This window comes from Oncorhynchus kisutch, linkage group LG13 (genome assembly GCF_002021735.2).
Source record: "Oncorhynchus kisutch isolate 150728-3 linkage group LG13, Okis_V2, whole genome shotgun sequence".
NCBI classification, from domain to species: domain Eukaryota; kingdom Metazoa; phylum Chordata; class Actinopteri; order Salmoniformes; family Salmonidae; genus Oncorhynchus; species Oncorhynchus kisutch.
This window is the reverse complement of record NC_034186.2, coordinates 7,130,541-7,156,704: the sequence shown is the minus strand read 5'-3', so window position 1 is coordinate 7,156,704 and position 26,164 is coordinate 7,130,541. Positions and strand designations below refer to the sequence as shown.

The following is a 26,164-nucleotide window of genomic DNA, read 5'->3' as shown; positions in this document are numbered from 1 at the left end:
GGGATCATGGCCAAATGGCAACTTTCAAGTTTTGCCATAGATTTTCAAGCAGATTCAAGTCAAAACTGTAACTTGGCCACTCGGGAACATTCACCGTCTTCTTGGTAAGCAACTCCAGTGTAGATTCTTTGGACACAGTGTTAACAAACCTCCAAACGAGCTTCAATGCCATACAACTGCCCGACTAGCATCACTACTCTGGACGGTTCTGACTTAGAATATGTGGACAACTCCAAATACCTAGGTGTCTGGTTAGACTGTAAACTCTCCTTCAAGACATTAAGCATCTCCCATCCAAAATTAAATCTAGAATCGGCTTCCTATTTCGCAACAAAGCAGCCTTCACTCACGCCACTAAACTTACCCTAGTAAAACTGACTATCCTACCGATCCTCGACTTCGGCGATGTCATCTACAAAATAGCTTTCAATACTCTACTCAGCAAACTGGATGCAGTTTATTACAGTGCCATCCGTTTTGTTACTAAAGCACCTTATACCACCCACCACTGTGACCTGTATGCTCTAGTCGGCTGGCCCTCGCTACATATTCGTCGCCAGACCCACTGGCTCCAGGTCATCTACAAGTCCATGCTAGGTAAAGCTCCACCTTAGCTCAGTTCACTGGTCACGATGGCAACACCCACCCGTAGCACGCGCTCCAGCAGGTGTATCTCACTGATCATCCCTAAAGCCTACCTCCTCATGCCTTTTGCACACAATGTATATAGACTCTTTTTTCTACTGTGTTATTGACTTGTTTATTGTATACCCCATGTGTAACTCTGTGTTGTTGTCTGTTCACACTGCTATGCTTTATCTTGGCCAGGTCGCAGTTGTAAATGAGAACTTGTTCTCAACTAGCCTACCTGGTTAAATAAAGGTGTTCTCAACTAGCCTACCTGGTTAAATAAAGGTGAAATAAAAAAATAAAAAAATAGCCAGTGTGTGCTAACCCCCCTCCTGTTTGTGCTAGCCATCATGTGCTAGCCAGTGTGTGCTAACCCCTCTCCTGTTTGTGCTTGCCATCATGTGCTAGCCAGCATGTGCTAGCCAGTGTGTGCTAACCCCCCTCCTGTATGTGCTATCCAGTGTGTGCTAACCCCCCTCCTGTTTGTGCTAGCCATCATGTGCTAGCCAGTGTGTGCTAACCCCCCTCCTGTATGTGCTAGCCATCATGTGCTAGCCAGTGTGTGCTAACCCCCCTCCTGTTTGTGCTAGCCATCATGTGCTAGCCAGTGTGTGCTAACCCCCTCATGTATGTGCTAGCCATCATGTGCTAGCCAGTGTGTGCTAACCCCCCTCCTGTATGTGCTAGCCATCATGTGCTAGACAGTGTGTGCTAACCCCCCTCCTGTTTGTGCTTGCCATCATGTGCTAGCCTGTGTGTGCTAACCCCCCTCCTGTATGTGCTAGCCATCATGTGCTAGCCAGTGTGTGCTAACCCCTCTCCTGTTTGTGCTAGCCAGCATGTGCTAGCCAGTGTGTGCTAACCCCCTCCTGTATGTGCTAGCCATCATGTGCTAGCCAGTGTGTGCTAACCCCCCTCCTGTATGTGCTAGCCATCATGTGCTAGACAGTGTGTGCTAACCCCCCTCCTGTTTGTGCTTGCCATCATGTGCTAGCCTGTGTGTGCTAACCCCCCTCCTGTATGTGCTAGCCATCATGTGCTAGCCAGTGTGTGCTAACCCCTCTCCTGTTTGTGCTAGCCAGCATGTGCTAGCCAGTGTGTCCTCCTGTATGTGCTAAAAAGCACCTTGACCCCTCCTCACACACCCAAAAGTTTAGATGCCACTGACCCACAACAGTAGTTGAGAATCAGAGTTTGGCCTGGGGTCACGGTACACTGGATGAGCTATGTCACCTAGTTCCTTTCATATTGAACTAAATGCTGCAAAATTAGAGGTTACATTTTATCAAAAGGTTCTAATACTTTACAACAATCTGACAAAATCAGCTTGGTTTTCCACTGACTTCAAATTTGGCCCAGTGGAAAAACTCTAATGATCAGGGAAAGATTTTTTTTTTTTTTTTTCCTCAAGTGGAAAATCATAAATATATAAATTAACTTTTCTATCTTAATGCTCTGCAGCATAGAAAGAATAAATGTTAAAGTAGTTGTATTGAAGAAAACACATACACTCTGATCCATTCTCATTGTGACCTTAAACTGATAGGAAAAACACCACTTCCTGGGGCCTGCCTGTCCTGAGCCTCATGGGAAAATCATTTAGGATGCAGGTTTTAAAAAAGAGAGTTTGTTTTGGGCTGCAGCCCTGAAAACCTCTGCACTTTGCAGACTAACTTGGGACCGCTGCAGTGCCTTCTGTGTTTCAAGGAAAGATGAGAAAATTCTTATTTTGTGCTTGTTGTCATGGATATTAAAAAGGTGGAAAGGCGGAACGAACGCCAGGAAATGTCTAGAAAGCAGAGCGGCCTAGCAGCTGTGCTGACGGTTGGCGAAGAGAGAGAGCGAGAGATAGGATTGCACAGGAATTCCTCTGTCATTTACATGACATTTTAGTCATTTAGCAGACGCTCTTATCCAATTACTTACAGGAGCAATTAGGGTTAATTGCCTCGCTCAAGTGTACATCGACAGAGTTTTCACCAAGTCAGCTTTGGGATTCAAACCAGCAACCTTTCGGTTACGCTCTTAACCGCTAGGCTACTTGCCGCCCCTCATAACTCCTGATGACCGACTTCAAGCCTAGCTCAAGAAAAGATAGCATGTAGCAAGTGTCTCGCCATCCCAGCACTCTCTGCCCCAGCCTCCACTCCGATCACAGCCTCTGCCCAGCCCAGTCATAGCAAGCCGCTTGAGGCTCAGCACCCCGGTCACAGCCCTGTCTGTCTGTGAGGGTGATTTGTGTGTCTGGTTACGGACACTCCCCTCACTCGGCCCAGCAGCGGAGGACTTCAACAGTCCCTGATGTCGTAACGGCTGCAGAATGGAAAATAATTATCTAGCAACTTCCTTCTCATACTGGATGGTATGAGACAATCTCTCTGAGAATGTACTGCACTATGAGCCTGAATCTCTGAGAACGTACTGCACTATGAGCCTGAATCTCTTGGAGAATGTACTGCACTATGAGCCTGAATCTCTGAGAACGTACTGCACTATGAGCCTGAATCTCTCTGAGAACATACTGCACTATCAGCCTGAATCTCTGAGAACATACTGCACTATGAGACTGAATCTCTGAGAACGTACTGCACTATCAGCCTGAATCTCTGAGAACGTACTGCACTATGAGACTGAATCTCTCTGAGAACGTACTGCAGTATGAGCCTGAATCTCTGAGAACATACTGCACTATGAAACTGAATCTCTGAGAACGTACTGCACTATGAAACTAAGAAATGTCCCTGGGAACAACTTGTGAATCTCTTCCTCAGCCTGAAGCACCTAATCATCTCAGTTAGTTGGCTAAATGCTGAGGAAAGCCTTCAGGAGGGAATTTAAGGTCCCAGGGTGTCCCAGGGGTTGTGGCTCTAGAGAGCTCCTAAGGTTAGGCTTAATAAATTGAGGAATGATGTGGATGAATGTTTAAGTTGGGTCCACAGCAGAGTTGTGGACTTGAGTCACATGACCTGGACTTAAATCTGACTCGTTTTCACAAATTTGATGACGTGACATAAAATAAATTGAGACTTGACTTCGACTTGGAGCCTCAAGACTCGGGACTCGACTTTAACTTGAGACTAGCGACTTGAAATTAACCGACCAGGTTAAGTCATGTTTTGTCACTCATTTTGTGGCACACAGTCTACGTGGATTACTCTCCACTCAGCCAGAGACAGTAGCAGCAGAATTGCCATTGCAAAAAAATAAAAAATACAACTGCAACAGATTGGTGAGTGAAATGCACACACTATACTCTGATTGGACGAGCAAACCGTCAATCAACACCAGTCAGGTGAGATAGCGAACAGATTGCTGATTTGCTGTACAGCTCTTTTTTTTTTTTATGTTGTACCTTCATTTAACTAGGCAAGTCAGTTAAGAACAAATTCTTATTTTCAATGACGGCCTAGGAACAGTGGGTTAACTGCCTGTTCAGGGGCAGAACGACAGATTTGTACCTTGTCAGCTCGGGGGTTTGAACTTGCAACATTCCAGTTACTAGTCCAACGCTCTAACCACTAGGCTACCCTGCCGCCCCAAGAAATAGCAGGTGTATACTCAAGTCCTATTTAATAAAGGTCTGGATGGATAATGTAATTTAACGATGTAGTAACAAACCACCTCGTAACCCATGCGACTCCAAACTGTTCACACCCCTCTTACTGGCAGAGAGAACATTTAGCAATTTTAGGTTAGGTTAGTTTCCCGTGCTTTCTACTTGGGGCAGAGATTGTTTTTGCTGTTCGAAAGCTAATTTCCTGCAATTCTAAGCCTTCGTCCATGACTAATGTGTGTTTATATGATACCAGGTGTCAGTATTGACCCCGTTCTGTGTCCGGATCCAGTCAGCCTGTTGAGTATGGGGGGGGGGGGGGGGGGGGAAATCGCTATAGGATCGGATGCAGAGCAAACGTCACATTGTAGGAAGAGAGGATTGCGTCATCCGAGTGGCTCTTCACTTGCTGTGGCGAAGACGAGCCATCCGAGTGGCTCTTCACTTGCTGTGGCGAAGACGAGCCATCGGTGTGGCTATTCACTTGCGCTGTCCAAAATCCCGCAAAGGGAAGAGTTTTTTTTATTATCTTGTTGAAATGTTTGCTGTTGCTTTCACATGTTTATCAAAACGCATAAGTCCTGTGTAGAACATCTCTAGTCCATCTAATACTACAACAATTGTTCATGTTTTCATCATTCCATCCCTGTACCGTTTATTGCAACACATAGACATTTCGGTTTCACGTTTGATAGGCGATACATTTTCATTTTAGACCAACCATTTCTTACCCTGCTCGGAGTGAGCGCCATGTTGACGTTGGTAACAGTCATGAGGTAGAAGCTGTGTTTATTTAAATCAACGTATATATATATATATATATATTTAATATTTCCCGGGGTTACGTCGGGTTCAGTGTGTGTCTGTGTCCTATGTCGCTATCCTTTTTGTTGTTGTAATAGGAGCATCCACCTCAGTTTTCATAGAAACAGGCTCCGTGGCCTGCGCTCCACGCTCGCGAGTCACAACTTTAAATAAGAGAAAATTATTGTTCCATGTATGCATGGAGTTGAAATATCAATAATAATCATTAAGTCTGATTAAGAATAATGTACCAATGTAAGAACGGATGTGGAAATTGCCTTTTACATTGTAGAACCAGTTTATTGGTTGTAATTGTATGGTCCTGAGGGGCCAAATGCTTAGGTCTACCTGTTTGAGCTCCTGTTTGACAGATTTCATTTGGTTTCTCAAGGGGGTGGCTGTACAGTCTTGCCCTCTAGCTGTGTCCATTCAGATAGGACAGATTAAACCTCATATACAGAGGATATTTCTTTGGGGATTTTGCCCATGTATATTTTTGGTAAATCTACTTGTATATTTAGTATGATATGGCGCTTTCACTATCAGATCACCAAGACATGTCCAATACATCTACACTCTGAGCACGTCAACTTGCCCTGCCTTCTGCTGATGTCATGCCCTTAGCACTGCTACAAGGTCCCTGTTTTACAGTTACACGGGCTAATTCAAATGTGTTGCAGACAAAATAATGAAAAGGTCTGGTAGCCTCAATCAATAGGCTCATATTTGTAGTTGAACATGTCGTTGCATGTATAGATTTTTAGTTTACTCGAGACTTCACTTAAACTTCTCGTCTCTTTAGAATGCACAACTAGGACTTGATTCGAGTCTTGACCCGTTCTACTTGGGATTCGACTTGAGACTCGGTCCTTATGACTTGAGACATGCTTGTGACTCAAATAATAGTGACTTGGTCCCACTGGTGTACAGTATGAGAGAGTACATTCCAGAACTTCCAGTGCGCGTGGTGTTTGCCTCCTAAACACATGCATTTATACCTTTCCCTATCTGGACGGTGGGCATTTCCCTCGACTAGCCCAGCGCTCAGACCTCTTTTTCCTCTGGAAAAAGCTAAACAGCACAGCAAACATTGGAGACGCTGACTAACACATTCAGCAACATGTTCAGTCCACAGCGCCCTTCGACCAGCCTGCTGCCTTCCCTACAGAACACACTGAGCTATATGATCAACACACCAACCAATCACGGGCCAGCGTGTGGCTTTTGGGAAGACGTTGTGTCTTCTCGTCTCTGTTAAACCGGTCTCTTCCAGATCCTTAACTATCTAAATGAAGCCAAATGTCCAAGAACGTATTCCAAATGGTACCTTACATAGGCTAGTTACTTTTGAACAGATGGGCCCCGGTCAGAAGAGGTGGACTAAGTAGGGAATAGGGTGACCATTGAAACCCAACAGATGCGCTGTGCCCTTCCTGTTCCAGAGCCTGCTGTTTCCTGTGAAAGCGTCAGGTGACAGTCACTCGGAGCCACAAAGAGAACAGTCTCTGGTGTCAAATAAGAGCATGGCACATGGCTGGTGTTGTTACACCACTTCAGCCCGGCCCATTAGCAGGCCAGGAGGCCCGGCCTACAGTCAGTCAGTCAGAGATCTGGAGTGTACAGTAAGGAGTGTGTGTAGAGTAGGGACTGTACTTCCTAGCCAGGTCAGGGGGACATAAGACAGCGAGACAGACGTGTGATGTTTTTTAACTCCTCTATTGTCCTATTCATCTCAACTCGGGTGTGACTTTAACAACTCTGCTGTGAGGTCAGCCAGAATTTTAACGGTTAACTTTCTCATCTCTGCTGTGAGTTCAGGCAATGTACTCCCGGGGACTAAGGTGTTGAAGGCTGAGCTGTAGTCAATGAACAGCATTCTTACATAGGTATTTCTCTCGTCCAGATGGGATAGGGCAGCGTGCAGTGCAATGGAAATTGCATCATCCGTGAATCATCCGTGAATCTATTGGGATGGTATGAAAATTTCAGTGGGTCTAGGGTAAGGTGGGAAGTGATATGACCCTTAACTAACCTCTCACAACACTTCATGATGAAAGAAGTGAGTGCTATGGGGCGATAGTCATTTAGTTCAGTTACCTTAGCTTTCTTGGGAACAGGAACAATGGTGGACATTTTGAAGCAAGTGGGGACAACAGACTAGGATAGGGAGAGATTTAATATGTCTGTTAACACTCCAGCCAGCTGATCTGTGCATGCTCTGAGGATGCGGGTAGGGATGCCGTCTGGGCCGCCAGCCTTGCTTGGGTTAACACATTTAAATGTCTTACTCACGTCAGCCATGGAGAACAAGAGCATGCAGTCCTTGGGAGCGGCTTGTGTCATCGGCCCTGTGTTATCCTCAAAGCGGGCGAGGGTGTTTAGCTTGTCAGGGAGCAAGACATTGTGTCCGCGACGTGGCTGGTTTTCACTTTATGCAATTATCTGTAGTCCCTGACACATACGTCTCTGTGCTAATGCTTTGACTGTTTGATTGGCATAAGAAGGGCCTGGACTGTTTGATTGGCATAAGAAGGGCCTGGACTGTTTGATTGGCATAAGAAGGGCCTGGACTGTTTGATTGGCATAAGAAGGGCCTGGACTGTTTGATTGGCATAAGAAGGGCCTGGACTGTTTGATTGGCATAAGAAGGGCCTGGACTGTTTGATTGGCATAAGAAGGGCCTGGACTGTTTGATTGGCATAAGAAGGGCCTGGACTGTTTGATTGGCATAAGAAGGGCCTGGACTGTTTGATTGGCATAAGAAGGGCCTGGACTGTTTGATTGGCATAAGAAGGGCCTGGACTGTTTGATTGGCATAAGAAGGGCCTGGACTGTTTGATTGGCATAAGAAGGGCCTGGACTGTTTGATTGGCATAAGAAGGGCATGGACTGTTTATATTCGATCATATTCTCAGTCCCCTTGCCGTGGTTAAATGCGGTGGTTTCAGTTTTGCGTGTATGCTACCATCTGTCCACGGTTTTTGGTTTGGATAGGTTTTAAAATCGTCACAGTGGGAACAAACATCCCCTATACACTTTCTGATTAACTCAGTCACTGTGTCAGTGTTATTCTCAGAAGCAACCCGGAATATGTCCCAGTCCACGTGATAAAAACAGTCTTGAAGCATGGATTACGACTGGTCAGACCAGCGTTGAATAGACCTTTGCACGGGTACTTCCTATTTGAGTTTTTGACTATAGGAAGAGGGGTTGGGGGAGGGCCTTGTAGTCATCACGGTAGGGTGACTAACAATGAGAGTTTTGAATCGTGAGAACCGCAGGCGATGTGTTGATAGAACTTCGGAAGAGATTTGCTGTATTAAAGTCTCCGGCTATAATAAATGTGCAGTTTCCAGTTTGCACAAGTCCAGTGTAGTTCCTTGAGAGCCATTGTGGTATCGGCTTGAGGGGGAATATACACAGCCGTGACAATAACAGAAGACAATTCTCTAGGGAGGTAATGAGGTCGGCATTTGATTGCGAGGTAACCTAGGTTGGGTGAACAAAAGGAATTGAGTTTCTGTACGTTACCACAATCACACCATGAGTAGTTAATCATGAAACATACACCTCCGCCTTTCTTCTTCCCGGAGAATTCTTTATTCCGATCCACACAATGTATTGAACACCCAGCTGGCTGTATAGATGGAGACAGTATATCCGGAGTGAGACATGATTCCGTGAAACAGAGTATGTTACAGTCCCTGATGTCTCTCCGAAAGGAGATCCTCGCCCTGAGCTCATCTTCTTTATTATCCAGGGTCTGAACATTAGCGAGTAATATACTCGGAAGCGGTGGATCGTGTGCACGCCTCCTTAGTCGGACAAAGTCCACTCCGAATACCTCTTCACCGACAGTGATGTCTTGGAGCAGCCTCTGGGATAAGTTCAAATCACCTTGGAAGATACGAACAAAGGATCCAATTCAGGAAAGTCGTATTCCTTGTTGAAATGCTGGTAAGTTACCGCCTCTCTGATATCTAAAAGCTCTTTCTGGTTGTATGTAATAATGCAAAGAAAGTTCTGGTCTAATAACATTAAAACAACTTAATACAGCAAAGTTGCTATAATCCTCAAACAAGGAGGCCATGTCTATCGGAGCCATCTTAGTATCCAGGAATGGAGCTAAGCACAGGCAAAGTCCAAGAGGAAAACCTGGTTCAGTCTGCTTTCTACCAGACACCTGGGGATGAATTCACCTTTCAGCAGGACAATAACCTTTGCCAGCAGCATACCACCCTGCATACCACTGCTGGCTTGCTTCTGAAGCTAAGCAGGGTTGGTCCTTGTCAGTCCCTGGATGGGAGACCAGATGCTGCTGGAAGTGGTGTTGGAGGGCCAGTAGGAGGCACTCTTTCCTCTGGTCTAAAAAAATATCCCAATGCCCCATGGCAGTGATTGGGGACACTGCCCTGTGTTGGGTACCGTCTTTCGGATGGGACGTTATACGGGTGTCCTGACTCTCTGAGGTCATTAAAGATCCCATGGTACTTATCGTAAGAGTAGGGGTGTTAACCCCGGTGTCCTGGCTAAATTCCCAATCTGGCCCTCAAACCATCACGGTCACCCAATAATCCCCAGTTTACAATTGGCTCATTCATCCTGTAACTATTCCCCAGGTCGTTGATGCAAATGAGAACGTGTTCTCAGTCAACTTACCTGGTAAAATAACGGATAAATAAATAAACCTAAAACACAAGGCCAAATCTACATTGGAGTTGCTTACCAAGAAGACTGTGAATGTTCCTGAGTGGCCAAGTTACAGTTTTGATTTAAATCTACTTCAAAATATATGGCAAGACCTGAAAATTGTTATTTAGCAATTATCAACCACTAATTTGACAGAGCTTAAAGAATTTAGAAAATAATATTGGGCAAATGTTGCACAATCCAGGTGTGGAAAGCTCTTTAGAGACTTACCCAGAAAGACTCACAGCTGTAATCGCTGGCAAAGTTGATTCTGCAAAGTATTGACTCAGGGGTGTGAATACTTATGTAATTGAGATATTTCACTATTTCATTTTCAATCCATTTTAAATAAATTCTAAAAACATGTTTTCACTTGGTCATTATGGAGTATTGTGTATAAATGGGCAGAAAATACATATTTCATAAATTTTGAATCAGGCTGTAACAAGAAAAATGTGAATAAATCATAGGGTTATGAATATTTTCTGAAGGAACTGTATACCTAAGACTTACGTAGTAGATTTGATAGTGGTCTATGGCTGTCATGTTATATATCGGAGACTTACGGAGTAGAGTTGATAGTGGTCTATGGCTGTCATGTTCTATATCGGAGACTTACGGAGTAGAGTTGATAGTGGTCTATGGCTGTCATGTTATATATCGGAGACTTACCCAGTAGAGTTGATGGTGGTATATCCTGAGGGGCATTCTGGGATGCAGGCTCCGTTGTGGATGACGTACTCGTGGCAGTCGTTGCCCTTCCCGTTCTTGCACTGGTTGTGGAGGTCCTGACAGAAGGCGAGAGAGACGCAGCGCCAGCCCTTGAAGGTGTAGTATCCCTGGGGACAGCGGTCCACACAGGTGTCCTGGTGCTGGAACTTCTGGCATGCCACACAGCGGCTGGCGTTGCCTGCCTCCGAGCAACCTCCCAGGCACTGGTCGTGGCAGCAGTGGCCATGTTGGGTACAGGCCCGATGTTTACAGGTGGAGGGACACACTGTGGAGGGAGGGAGGGAGGGGGGGGGGCAGGATGGGAGGAGAGTGAGAGAGAGGGGGATGATGGTAAGAATTCAAACTCAATATTTGTATAATCCTCAGTGTAAAGCTGTCGGAGTTAAGTCTTGTATCAGATTGGACTGTAGATAAAACTAACAACTGGATCAAATCGGTCAGTGTGTTTCCCTTTAGCCATTCAGCTTGTCATTTCACTCCTATTGGACAAATACAGCTCTGCACTTTCATCAAAAACTGAGGTGATTGGTGAGGTGATCAAAGTGAGGTGATTGGAGAGGCTGCTGTAGCAAAGCTATGTGTCGTTCTGCGCGTTCGGTGAGCAGGGGAGAAAAGCTGGCTGGGATCAACTGTCACAATACATGGGGGTCTCTGCACGGCCGGTCATCAGCACATAAAGGACGACCGTATTCCTCCTTCTTGCTGAACTGGACTGGCTTGACTCCCAGTAACCTATAGCACCTGCCTGGTGGGATGACCCCTTCTAACAATGACCTAGTTCACAGTCAGAACTCCTGCTACAGTAGCTCCTGTCCCTGGTCCCGGTCCCCAGCCACGGTAAAAATAACCCACCGCAGTGCAGCCTCAGCCAGGCTTGGACACAACCAGCTCATAAACAGAGATGGTCAAAACAAGTTGGCTCACAGTTCCAACTACCACATATATAGCAGGACTTTCAGATCTCCGTTAGTTACACAACTTAAAGCTCCTTTACTTTAGGTTCTTTACGAGAGTGTCTGAGAGGATAAACATTCCACTTCACCCCACAAAGTCAGATATCTCAAGCTTAAACTGACGGACTTTAAATCTGGATTTATGTACATTTTTATGTGCATATTCTTATTCATTCCTTTACACTTGTGTGTGTATACAGAGGTTGTTGAGATTTTTTTTTGGTACTTAACTTTACTTAAGATTGACATACCAAATCGACTCAAGGGGGTTAACCCTGCTTTAGCCAATACTCACTGATCTGGCTTTACAATCTGGCTATGAAAATGCCCTTGTTGTTACTAATTTAAATCAGAACCATGCATAATAACGCACATTCACTAATAATGACTAACTTTGAATGCAAAAATAGTTGGGAAGAGATTTTCCATGTACTGATTCCATGGCACATGGTTTAAGAACAGGTGCTTCTACACCTGCATTGCTTGCTGTTTGGGGTTTTAGGCTGGGTTTCTGTACAGCACTTTGAGATATCAGCTGATGTACGAAGGGCTATATAAATAAATTTGATTTGATTTGATGATACACAAAACGATGCTGGATTGAAAACATTGTAGAATAATAGTGAAGACATCAAAAGTATGAAATAACACATGTAGTAACCAAAAGCGTTAAACAAATCAAAATATATTTTAGATTATTCAAAGTTGACACCCTTTGCCTTGATGACAGCTCTGCACACTCTTGGCATTCTCTCAACCAGCTTCACCTGGAATGCTTTTCCAACGGTCTTGAAGTTGCTCCCACATATGCTGAGAAGTTGTTGGCTGCTTCTCCTTCACTCTGCGGTCCAACTCATCCCAAACCATCTCAATTGGGTTGACGTCGGGTGATTGACGTCGCCATCACCCTCCTTAGTCAAATAGCCCTGACACAGCCTGGAGGTGTGTTTTGGGTCATTGTCCTGTTGAAAAACAAATGATAGTCCCACTAAGCCCAAACCAGATGGGATGGCATATCGCTGCAGAATGCTGCGGTAACCATGCTGTTAACTGTGCCTTGAATTTGAAATAAACCACTGACAGTGTCACCAGCAAAGCACCCCCACACTATCACACCCCCTCCTCCATGCTTCACGGTGGATCATCTGTTCACCTACTCTGCATCTCACTAAGAACGGCGGTTGGAACCAAAAATCTCAAATTTGGACTCATCAGACCAAAGGACAGATTTCCACCAGTCTAATGTGCATTGTTTGTGTTTCTTGGCCCAAACAAGTCTCTTCTTCTTAATAGTGTCCTTTAGTAATGGTTTCTTTGCAGCAATTCGACCATGAAGGCCTGATTCACTCAGTCTCCTCTGAACAGTTGATGTTGAGATGAGTCTGTTACTTGAACTCTGAAGCATTTATTTGGGCTGCAATTTCTGAGGCTGTTAACCAATTAACTTATCCTCTGCAGCAGAGGTAACTCTGGGTCTTCCTTTCCTGTGGCGGTCCTCGTGAGAGCCAGTTTCATCATAGCGCTTGATGGTTTTACAACTGAATTTGAAGTTCTTGAAATTTTCCAGATTGACTGACCATGTCTTAAAGTAATGGACTGTAGATTCTCTTTGCTTATTTGAGCTGTTTTTGCCATAATATGGACTTGGTCTTTCACCACATAGGGCCATCTTCTGTATACCACCCCTACCTTGTCGAAACACCACTGATTGGCTCAAATTCCACAAATGTACTTTTAACTAGTCACACCTGTTAATTGAAATGCATTCCAGGTGACTACCACATGATGCTGGTTGAGAGAAAGCCAAGAGTGTGCAAAGGTGTCATCAAGGCAAAGGGTGGCTACTTTGAAGAACCTCAAATATAAAATAGATTTTGATTTGTTTAATCCTTTTTTGTTACTACATGATTACATGTGTTATTTCATAGTTCTAATGTTTTCACTACAAAGTAAAAGATGGGTGGCGCAGTGTTCTAAGGCACTGCATCGCAGTGCTAGCTGTGCCACCAGAGATTCAAGTCAAAAACAAACAAAAAAACAAGTCAAAATGAGGCTCAGTAGTGTGTGTGGCCTCCACGTGCCTGTATGCCCTCCCTAAAACTCCTGTCTCCTGAGGGATCTCCTCCCAGACCTGGACTAAAGCATCTGCCAACTCCTGGACAGTCTGTGGTGCAACGTGGCGTTGGTGGATGGAGCGAGACATGATGTCCCAGATATGCTCAATTAGATTCAGGTCTGGGTAACGGGCTGGCCAGTCCATATCATCAATGCCTTCCTCTTGCAGCAACTGCTGACACACTCCAGCCACATGAGGTCTAGCATTGTCTTGCATTAGGAGGAACCCAGGGCCAACCGCACCAGCATATGGTCTCACAAGGGGTCTGAGGATCTCATCTCGGTACCTAATGGCAGTCAGGCTACCTCTGGTGAGCACATGGAGGGCTGTGCGGCCCCCCAAAGAAATGCCACCCCACACCATGACTGACCCACCGCCAAACCGGTTATGCTGGAGGATGTTGCAGGCAGCAGAACGTTCTCCACGGCGTCTCAGTGTGAACCCGCTTTCATCTGTGAAAGGCACAGGGCGCCAGTGGCGAATTTGCCAATCTTGGTGTACTCTGGCAAATGCCAAACGTCCTGCACGGTGTTGGACTGTAAGCACAACCCCCACCTGTGGACATCGGGCCCTCATACCACCCTCATGGAGTCTGTTTCTGACCGTTTGAGCAGACACATGCACATTTGTGGCCTGCTGGAGGTCATTTTGCAGGGCTCTGGCAGTGCTCCTCCTGCTCCTCCTTGCACAAAGACGGAGGTAGTGGTACTGCTGCTGGGTTGTTGCCCTCCTACGGCCTCCTCCACATCTCCTGATGTACTGGCCTGTCTCCTGGTAGCGCTGCCATGCTCTGGACACGACGCTGACAGACACAGCAAACCTTTTTGCCACAGCTCGCATTGATGTGCCATCCTGGATGAGCTGCACTACCTGAGCCACTTGTGTGGGTTGTAGACTCCATCTCATGCTACCACTAGAGTGGAAGCATAGGAACTGAGAAGTGGTCTGTGGTCACCACCTGCAGAACCACTCCTTTATTGGGGGTGTCTTGCTAATTGCCTATAATTTCCACCTGTTGTCTATTCCATTTGCACAACAGCATGTGAAATGTCTTGTCAATCAGTGTTGCTTCCTAAGTGGACAGTTTGATTTCACAGAAGTGTGATTGACTTGGAGTTACATTGTGTTGTTTAAGTGTTCCCTTTATCTTTGTGAGCAGTGTATATAAAAAATACTAACTTCTTGCAGCAGGAATTTAACAGGTCTCATAAACAATCTCTCAAGCACAAGCCGACAAGCTCGTGAGAAGCAAGTTAATTTTTAAAATTTTAAGTTTAGTCAATTTGATCTATTTACTAGCTAGAACAGTTGAATTGTTATGAACACACCCTTCTGTCCGTCTCCGACTGTTTGAACAGCATGCTGGCGTGTCGACTTTGTTCAGATGTTGAAATCAACTGGCCTACCTTATTTCTCAGAATGAGAACGAGTTTACATTTCCTTTTATAGGCCTACTTGTGTTTTATGCTTATTGCACATGTAGAAAACACAGACTAGACAGCAAATAGAAAAGTCTTTGGATAAAATGCTGCTAGGGGTACACGGTACCGTAACGCCGCGGGTGACAAACTGATGTGGGAGAAAATTTACAAGATTATGTTATAATAGTGTTTATGCATCGAATAGCTTTGACGAGTACTCTCTCATCAGTGGGACTGAGTTGGGCCTCTGGGCTTGAGCTGACAGTTGACTCGGTGATTAAGCATAAAAGACTGCATTCCATAGACTAGATGTGGTGGGTGTGACCCGAGATAGAGATAGCCTGGAGGAGTAGAACATAAATTCTTATTGTTTCTAATCATTCTTGCATCTGGGAAACTAAGTCGGGTTGGGAGTTAAACACCAGGTGCAAATAACTACATGATGAACCCGAGGTGACTTATGGTGCCCCCCGATCTGCATGGGAGGGGTGGAACCAGCCATGAAGAAGCATTTTGTCATCTACTATATAAGAACTCTACATTGTCTGTAAGGTTACGCTCTCGGCAACACACTCAAGATTGTAGAGTGGACAGTTTCATCATTGCAATAATTAAATAAAATATGATTGTTTTGAAGAAATTACAAAGTGTCTCTCACTTGATTAGAATATTCCACGACACTGAGCATCCAATATTCCATTATGAATATTCATTAATACTCCCATTTTTTAGTAGTGTTTGCTCTGTGCGCAATTTAAGAAGTTGAGCCATAAAAAGGCTATCAACTGAAAAGTGAACTTCTTCTCTATTACAGTAAAATAATGTCCTAATGTGGGTTTGGTGTCCATAAGAACGATTCTGTTAGACCCAACCTCAACTAACGAGTTGAAACCGCTTGTCAGATATGCGATGTCACTTCCTCCTCTGTTGTTGTGAGTAGCAGGGGGAGGCAGCGTGGTGTATGGTGTGGGGGATGTGGTGTGTGGCGTGGAGTATGGCGTGGGGGATGTAGTGTGTGTGGGGGGGGGGGGGGCATGGCGTGTGGTGTATGGCGTGGGGGATGTGGTGTGTGGCGTGGAGTATGGCGTGGGGAATGTGGCGTGGAGTATGGCGTGGGGACGTGCATGGCGTGGGGGGGGGTATGGCTTGGGGGACGTGGCGTGTGGGGGGGAGGGGCATGGCGTGTGGGGGGGGCATGGCGTGGGGGATGTGGTGTGTGGCGTGGAGTATGGCGTGGGGGATGTGGTTTGTGGGGGGGGGGGCATGACGTGTGGGGTGTGGGGCATGACGTGTGGGGTGTGGGGCATGACGTGTGGGGGGAGGGGCATGACGTGGGGGGCTAATGACGTGTGGGGTGTGGTGGGGGGGAGGGGCGTGGTGTGTTTGTATAAATGGGAAGGTGCACAGTCACAGCAGGAGCGAAGGAGAAGAGACGAAAAAGACCATCGGACATAAACGCTAATAAAAAATGTAGATTAAAAAAAACTTTGTGATACAGGTATTTGGAAAATTGCGCTAAAACATAAATTTCAATGAATCAAATGAATTTGATATATTGCCCAGCCCTGATACTGACAACATGGAGGAGATCAATCTATAAATCTAACGCATCAAAGAAATAGTCAAATTCAAGGCAGCTTTACGAAAAAATAAATATATATCTATATTAAAGCCATTAAATAACGGTAATCAAGTCACAACAAGGTCGATTTCAAACGCCCAACATCAAAAGTCTAATAACAGGTGCATTAACTGACCGCGGTGCGAATCCTAGACATGCTAGGTTAATGCACTGAAATAAGTCACAATCAAAGAAATGACTTATCAAATTATGGAATTACATGTTGAATTCACAGGGATTTTTGTTTTGAGTCACGAGATTACTTTTGTTAAATCTATCCAGTAAAATGTACTAGATTACTTTTTAAAGTAACGAATCCCAATAACACTGCCCGTGACAATACGTGCTGTAGCGGTGTGTAAACTAGATCATCGTTGTTCTGTAGTGGTGCAGTGCGGTGTGTTCTGTAGTGGTGCAGTGCGGTGCGTTCTGTAGTGGTGCGTTCTGTAGTGGTGCAGTGCGGTGCGTTCTGTAGTGGTGCAGTGCGGTGCGTTCTGTAGTGGTGCAGTACGGTGCGTTCTGTAGTGGTGCAGTACGGTGCGTTCTGTAGTGGTGCAGTACGGTGTGTTCTGTAGTGGTGCAGTACGGTGTGTTCTGTAGTGGTGCAGTACGGTGTGTTCTGTAGTGGTGCAGTACGGTGTGTTCTGTAGTGGTGCAGTACGGTGTGTTCTGTAGTGGTGCAGTACGGTGTGTTCTGTAGTGGTGCAGTACGGTGTGTTCTGTAGTGGTGCAGTACGGTGTGTTCTGTAGTGGTGCAGTACGGTGTGTTCTGTAGTGGTGCAGTACGGTGTGTTCTGTAGTGGTGCAGTATGGTGTGTTCTGTAGTGGTGCAGTACGGTGCGCTCCAGTGTGAGGCCATCTGGGGCTGCTGCTAGTGAGGACACACAGACTGACCACAGGCTTGGGAGTCTTCATCGTTCTCCTCGGGACCCGCCCATCCTCTCTCTCACACACACACACACACACACTGGACAGTTCTGAAATACCCGCCCTGTGCTCGCCCCAGCGGAAAACGTTACAGGAGTGCTTCTCATTTCATACATGGCTGGCAACGTGGCTACAAAGGACAAAAAAAATATCCTGAAACGTTCCTTTTGTTTTCGGGGGGGAGGGGTTTATGATGTTGTTTTTTTGGGGGAGGGGTTATGATGTTGTTTTTTGGGGGAGGGGTTATGATGTTGTTTTTTGGGGGGAGGGGTTATGATGTTGTTTTTGGGGGGAGGGGTTATGATGTTGTTTTTTGGGGGGAGGGGTTATGATGTTTTTTGGGGGGAGGGGTTATGATGTTGTTTTTTTGGGGGAGGGGTTATGATGTTGTTTTTGGGGGGAGGGGTTATGATGTTGTTTTTGGGGGGAGGGGTTATGATGTTGTTTTTGGGGGGAGGGGTTATGATGTTGTTTTTTGGGGGAGGGGTTATGATGTTTTTTGGGGGGAGGGGTTATGATGTTGTTTTTTGGGGGGAGGGGTTATGATGTTGTTTTTGGGGGGGAGGGGTTATGATGTTGTTTTTTGGGGGGAGGGGTTATGATGTTGTTTTTGGGGGGAGGGGTTATGATGTTGTTTTTTGGGGGAGGGGTTATGTTTTTTGGGGGGAGGGGTTATGATGTTGTTTTTGGGGGGAGGGGTTATGATGTTGCCACTGAACTATGTAACAGTTGACAGGATGAAGACTCTTGGGAGAGAAGAGGAATTGACAAGCATTGGTTAAGAATGTCTTAGTGGGTGCCAGTGTGCCAGACAGACAGTCAGTCAGACAGCTAGACAGCCAGAGACAGACAGCTAGACAGACAGCTAGACAGACAGCTAGACAGACAGCTAGACAGACAGCTAGACAGACAGCTAGACAGACAGCCAGGGAAAGACAGACACAGCCAGAGACAGCCAGCCAGCCAGCCTTCGAGGGATGACACCACGGTGAGGACATCACACACACTGTTACTGTCAACAGAAGAACAAGGAAGGATCCCTCTCAGCAAGCAGGCTGGGGGAGAGAGGGAGGGTGCTGGGGGAGAGAGAGGAGTACTGGAGGAGAGAGAGGAAGGGGCTGAAGGAGGGATAGTGTGGGCTCTAAGAGGGGTGGGGAGGTGAAGGGAGGGAGGAAGTGTGGAAGGAGGGGGAGAGGGGGCTGGAGAGAAGGAGGGAGGGAGGGGGCTGGAGGGAGGGATGGGGCTGGAGGGAGGGAAGGAGGGAGGGAGGGGGCTGGAGGGATAGTGTGGGTTCAGAGAGGTGGGGGGGTGAAGGGAGGGAGGGGTGGAGGGATAGTGTGGGTTCAGAAAGGTGGGGAGGTGAAGGGAGGAAGGAGGGAGAGGTGGAGGAATAGTGTGGGTGCAGAGAGGTGGGGAGGTGATGGGAGGGAGGGAGGAAGGAGGGAGGGGCTGGAGGAGGAATAGTGTGGGCTCAGAGAGGTGGAGAGGAGATGGGAGGGAGGGAGGAAGGAGGGAGGGAGGGGTGGAGGGAGGGGGCTGGAGGAGGAATAGTGTGGAGAGGAGATGAAGGAAGGGAGGGAGGGGTGACGGGAGGGGGCCTCCTCCAGAGGTGGGGTGGTGATGGGAGGGAGGGAAGGAGGTGGAGGGAGGGAGGGAGGGGGCTGGAGGAGGAATAGTGTGGATTCAGAGAGGTGGAGAGAAGATGGGAGGGAGGGGTCTCTTTGACATCAGAGCCTTTTTCTGTTTCCCTTCACACTGAGCAGTGAACACTCTCACACAAACAGAAAAATGCATCAACATACTTTCACTCCCCGCTCTTCTCTCTTTGTGCAGTGCAGTGTGTACATGCTGTGACCACGTTGTGTCAGTCTGACTCCCGATCCCCCAGGAGGAATCCATTCCGTAGTACAGCTCCCACACCAGATCCGCCCTCACCCTTAACCAATGTGTTTGCTGGCTGTGGAAAGCAGCCATTCAATGGCCTCTTCCATATCAGGAAGGAGAGCTGCCCGGGGTTAACCCTTTCATGGCAGGGAGGAGAGCTGCCCGGGGTTAACCCTTTCATGGCAGGGAGGAGCTGCCCGGGGTTAACCCTTTCATGGCAGGGAGGAGAGCGGCCCGGGGTTAACCCTTTCATGTCAGGGAGGAGAGCTGCTCGGGTTAACCCTTCCATGGAAAGCAAACAGAAAGCAACCGAGGCAAACTAGGAGAATACGAGGCCATTTCTCGCTGCTGAGGGGAGCTCCCTCCCTCCTCTCTCTCTCCATCCTTTCTCTCCCTCCCGCTCGGCCCTTTTTGCCCCAGGCCTGCTCAGAGCCTACTACTAGCTAGCACAATGTTTATGCTAACACTGCGGCTAACACTGCCCTGCAGCATTCCCATTCTGATCACGCTAGGGCTAGGTTACGCTAGCAGTGCCAAACACAGCCCGTTCATTCATCCCCCTCCTCCCCTCAGCCTGAACCAGTCTCCCTACCCCCCCCCCCCCCCTCTTGCGTTTCCAGGCCACGGCCCCTCTTTCATTCATATGCCTTCTTTTTTATTTCAAACCGGATGGAGGAGAAGAAAAAATATTTTTTGATTTTAAGGCTAGTCAGTTAAGAACAAATTCTTATTTACAATTATGGCCTACCGGGGAACAGTGGGTTAACTGCCTTGTTCAGGGGCAGAATGATGGATGATTCCAACGACTCTACAGAAGATGGAAACCTACACTGTTCCACTAACACTACACCCACCTTATAGCTATTCCACTAACACTACATCCAGCTTATCGCTATTCCACTAACACTACACCCAGCTTATCGCTATTCCACAAACACTACACCCAGCTTATCACTATTCCACTAAAACTACACCCAGCGCATCACTATTCCACTAACACTACACCCAGCTTATCACTATTCCACTAAAACTACACCCAGCGCATCACTATTCCACTATCACTATTCCACTAACACTACACCCAGCGTGTATCACTATTCCACTAACACTACACCCCGCTTATCACTATTCCACTAACACTACACCCAGCTTATCACTATTCCACTAACACTACACCCAGCTTATCACTATTCCACTAACACTACACCCAGCATATCACTATTCTACTAACGCTACACCCAGCGTATCACTATTCCACTAACACTACACCCAGCTTATCACTATTCCACTAAAACTACACCCAGCGCATCACTATTCCACTATCACTATTCCACTAACACTACACCCAGCGTATCACTATTCCACTAACACTACACCCCGCTTATCACTATTCCACTAAAACTACACCCAGCGCATCACTATTCCACTAACACTACACCCAGCTTATCACTATTCCACTAACACTACACCCAGCTTATCACTATTCCACTAACACTACACCCAGCTTATCACTATTCCACTAACACTACACCCAGCGCATCCCTATTCCACTAACACTACACCCAGCGCATCACTATTCCACTAACACTACACCCAGCTTATCACTATTCCACTAACACTACACCCAGCTTATCACTATTCCACTAACACTACACCCAGCGCATCACTATTCCACTAACACTACATCCAGCGCATCACTATTCCACTAACACTACACCCAGCTTATCACTATTCCACTAAAACTACACCCCGCGTATCACTATTCCACTAACACTACACCCAGCTTATCACTATTCCACTAACGCTACACCCCGCGTATCACTATTCCACTAACACTACACCCAGCTTATCACTATTCCACTAACACTACACCCACCCAGGCAGCTCCTCATCTCTCACTAGTGTGTTCTGCTGGATTTTAATGTGTTTTCTTTCCTGATGATCAAAGGTGAGCTGTGTGTTTACGTTTCATGTGTTCAGGGCTGTAAACCCCCCAAAGAGAGAGCCTGGGAAGAGAGGCGGTGGGTGTGAGCCAATAGCAGCGCAGGCACAGGAACATACTTCCTGCTTTTACACATAAACCCACCCCTCTAATTGGCAGTGTTGTCTGAGGGCAAAGGGTGGGGAACCATAACAAACAGGCTTTACCCCAGAGGCTCTCTCTCAGAGCGCACACACACACAAGCTTACAAGGAAAAGTTAACTAAGAAAACACACTTACACACAGGCATGCACTTTTACTATATATTTGCACTGTCTAGGAGTCTTAAGATTCAAAAGCTGAACGATAAATGCTTCTAGTGATCTCTGGCCTATAGTGCACTATTTGGGGAATAGGGCAGCATTTAGGATTCATTAATAAGATGAACTGGTGAAAAGAAGAATAGGGCTCCCTAGTGGCGCAGCGGTCTAAAGCACTGCATCTCAGTGCAAGAGGTATCACTACAGACCCTGGTTCGAATCCAGGCTCTATCACATCATGGCCCAGCCAGGGTAGGTCGTCATTGTAAGTAAGAATGTGTTCTTAACTGACCTGCCTAGTTAAATAAATAAAACATTTAAAAAGAGGCAGGAAGGAACCTTGTGCAACTTCCTCCCACTGTAAGGTCACAGTGAGGTCATTGTAACAGTGTTTACAGAGTCATGATGCAGCAACATGATACTGCTTAGCCTGTATAATATAGTCCAATACCTAGGTCTGGCACAAGCACCATATAACAGTGGGTTCTGGATGAAGACTGTCATGGAAAAAAAACAACCATCATAATTGATAAATAAAATAATGATATAAACAGGCCATCAGCTTTTACTTCCTGCTTTGTTCCTATGGCTACACTCGCAATGGCCGCCAGTTCACCCATTATGCCATCATTGACTTGAATGTGGCGGCCAGTTTACCCATTATGCCATCATTGACTTGAATGTGGCCACCAGCTCCCCCATTATGCCATCATTGACTTGAATGTGGCCACCAGCTCCCCCATTATGCCATCATGGACTTGAATGGGGACGGCAGTACTATTCAGTACATTGCTGTGGCAGCACGTGCAGTCAGGAGAGGAGAAAATGTGAGACTTAAAAAACATTTTTTTTAAGAATGGTCATTACGAACAGTTACCGCCATCCAAAATCCCATGACAGTCAAAGCCCTACCCGTACCTTACATAAAACCCTGCCAACGCTGTTCCAGGACAAACACAGGATCAACTAAGGTACGGTTCAAGGAAGCACAGGATCAACTAAGGTACGGTTCAAGGAAGCACAGGATCAACTAAGGTACGGCTCAAGGAAGCACAGGATCAACTAAGGTACGGTTCAAAGAAGCACAGGATCAACTAAGGTACGGTTCAAGGAAGCACAGGATCAACTAAGGTACGGTTCAAGGAAGCACAGGATCAACTAAGGTACGGTTCAAGGAAGCACAGGATCAACTAAGGTACGGTTCAAGGAAGCACAGGATCAACTAAGGTACGGCTCAAGGAAGCACAGGATCAACTAAGGTACGGTTCAAAGAAGCACAGGATCAACTAAGGTACGGTTCAAGGAAGCACAGGATCAACTAAGGTACGGTTCAAGGAAGCACAGGATCAACTAAGGTACGGTTCAAGGAAGCACAGGATCAACTAAGGTACGGTTCAAGGAAGCACAGGATCAACTAAGGTACGGTTCAAGGAAGCACAGGATAAACTAAGGTACGGTTCAAGGAAGCACAGGATCAACTAAGGTACGGTTCAAGGAAGCACAGGATCAACTAAGGTACGGTTCAAGGAGCCAGTGGATCTGGCGACGAATATGTAGCGAGGGCCAGCCGACTAGAGCATACAGGTCGCAGTGGTGGGTGTTATAAGGTGATTTGGTAACAAAACGGATAGCACTGTGAAAGACTGCATCCAGTTTGCTGAGTAGAGTGTTGGAAGCTATTTTGTAGATGACATCGCCGAAGTCGAGGATCAGTAGGATAGTCAGTTTCACTAGGGTAAGTTTGGCGTTGTGAGTGAAGGAGGCTTTGTTGCGAAATAGAAAGCCGATTCTAGATTAGATTTTTGATTGGGGATGTTTAATATGAGTCTGGAAGGAGAGTTTACAGGCTAGCCAGACACCTAAGTATTTGTAGTTGTCCACATATTCTAGGTCGGAACGGTCCAGGGTGGTGATGCTTGTCAAGCGGGCGGGTGCGGGCAGCGAACGGCTGAAAAGCATGCATTTGGTTTTACTAGCGTTTAAGAGCAGTTGGAGGCCACGGAAGGAGTGTTGTACGGCATTGAAGCTCGTTTGGAGGTTAGTTAGCACAGTGTCCAAGGAAGGGCCAGAAGTATACAGAATGGTGTCGTCTGCATAGAAGTGGATCAGGGAATCGCCCGCAGATATATACAGAGAAAAGTTTCAGCCCGAGAATTGATCCCTGTGGTACCCCCATAGAGACTGCCAGAGGTCCGGACAACATGCCCTCCGATTTGACACACTGAACTCTATCTGATTAGTAGTTGGTGAACCAGGCAAGGCAGTCATTAGAAAAACCAAGGCTATTGAGTCTGCCGATAAGAATACGGTGATTGACAGAGTCGAAAGCCTTGGCCAGGTCGATGAAGACGGCTGCACAGTACTGTCTTTTATCGATGGCGGTTATGATATCGTTTAGTACCTTGAGCGTGGCTGAGGTGCACCCGTAACCCGCTCGGAAGCCTGATTGCACAGCAGAGAGAAGGTACAGTGGGATTCGAAATGATCAGTGATGTGTTTATTAAATTGGCTTTCGAAGACTTTAGATAGGCAGGGCAGGATGGATATAGGTCTGTAACAGTTTGGGTCTAGGGTGTCACCCCCTTTGAAGAGGGGGATGGCCGCAGCAGCTTTCCAATCTTTAGGGATCTCAGACGATACGAAAGAGAGGTTGAACAGGCTGGTAATAGGGGTTGCAACAATGGTGGCGGATAGTTTTAGAAAGAGAGGGTCCAGATTGTCTAACCCAGCTGATTTGTACGGGTCCAGATTTTGCAGCTCTTTCAGAACATCTTCTGTCTGGATTTGGGTGAAGGAGAAGCTGGGGAGGCTTGGGCGAGTAGCTGCGGGGGAGTCGGAGCTGTTGGTCGGGGTTGGAGTAGCCAGGAGGAAGGCATGGCCAGCGGTTGAGAAATGCATATTGACATTTTCGATTATCATGGATTTATCAGTGGTGACCGTGTTACCTAGCCTCAGTGCAGTGGGCAGCTGGGAGGAGGTGCTCTTGTTCTCCATGGACTTTACAGTGTCCCAAAACCTTTTGGAGTTAGAGCTACAGGATGCGAATTTCTGCTTGAAAAAGCTAGCCTTTGCCGACTTCCCTGAACAGTTGCATATAGTGGGGACTATTCGATACTATTGCAGTCCACCATAGGATGTTTTTGTGCTGGTCAAGGGCAGTCAGGTCTGGAGTGAACCAAGGGCTATATCTGTTCTTAGTTCTGCATTTTTTGAACGGGGCATGCTTATTTAAGATGGTGAGGAAATTACTTTTAAAGAATGACCAGGCATCTTCGACTGACTGGATGAGGTCAATATCTTTCCAGGATACCCGGGCCAGGTCGATAAGAAAGGCCTGCTCGCAGAAGTGTTTTAGGGAGCGTTTGACAGTGATGAGGGGTGGTCGTTTGAAAACAGACCCATAGCAGATACAGGTAATGAGGCAGTGATCGCAGAGATCCTGATTGTAAACAGCGGAGGTGTATTTGGAGGGCAAGTTGGTCAGGATAATGTCTATGAGGGTGCCCATGTTTACAGATTTAGGGTTGTACCTGGTGGGTTCCTTGATGATTTGTGTGAGATTGAGGGCATCTAGCTTAGATTGTAGGACTGCCGTGGTGGTAAGCATATCCCAGTTTAGGTCACCTAACAGAACGAACTCTGAAGCTAGATGGGGGGCGATCAATTCACAAATGGTGTCCAGGGCACAGCTGGGAGCGGAAGGGGGTCGATAGCAGGTTCATTTTTAAAAGTAGAAGTTCAAACTGTTTGGGTATAGACCTGGAAAGTATGACAGAACTTTGCAGGCTCTCTCTGCAGTAGATTGCAACTCCTCCCCCTTTGGCAGTTCTATCTTGATGGAATATGTTGTAGCTGGGTATGGAAATCTCAGAATTGTTGGTGGCCTTCCTAAGCCAGGATTCAGACACGGCAAGGACATCAGGGTTGGCGGAGTGTGCTAAAGCAGTGAGCAAAACAAACTTAGGGAGGAGGCGTCTGATGTTGACTTGCATGAAACCAAGGTTTTTTCGATCACAGAAGCCAACAAATGAGGGTGCCTGGGGACACGCAGGGCCTGGGTTTACCTCCACATCACCCGAGGAACAGAGGAGGAGTAGGATGAGGGTACGGCTAAAGGCTATCAAAACTGGTCACCTAGAGCGTTGGGGACAAAGAATAAAAGGAGCAGATTTCTGGGCGTGGTAGAAATGATTCAGGGCATAATGTGCAGACAGGGGTATGGTGGGGTGCGGGTACAGCGGAGGTAAGCCCAGGCACTGAGTGATAAGAGAGGTTGTATCTCTGGATAAGCTGGTTATAATGGGTGAGGTCAACGCATGTGTGGGAGGTGGGACAAAGGAGGTATCAGAGGTATAATGAGTGGAACTAGGGGCTCCGCAGTTAACTAAAACAATGATAACTAACCTAAACAACAGTTGACATATTAGAGACATACAGCAAGGTATAAAGTAATCACAGGTGTTGATTTGGGGAGCTAACGAAAACAAAAACAGGTAAAATAGCATTGTTTTGAAGTTCCATTCTCCTTGTATGGAATGAGGGTGTCATTTCTAAAGACATCCCAACTGGGTTAGTTAGTTAGAAATGGGTTCA

At 46.6% G+C, this 26,164-nt stretch overlaps 1 protein-coding gene across 2 annotated transcripts in view; it reads right to left on the bottom strand.

The window, feature by feature from the left end:
* The window catches only part of insrb (insulin receptor b), a 178,663-nt gene that overhangs the window by 48,463 nt on the left and 104,036 nt on the right, over nt 1-26,164 (bottom strand). For both annotated transcript variants that reach the window (XM_031785483.1, XM_031785485.1), the window contains exon 3: nt 10,349-10,673. In XM_031785483.1, the coding sequence (XP_031641343.1) occupies nt 10,349-10,673 (325 nt within the window). The remainder of the gene's footprint in view (nt 1-10,348; nt 10,674-26,164) is intronic.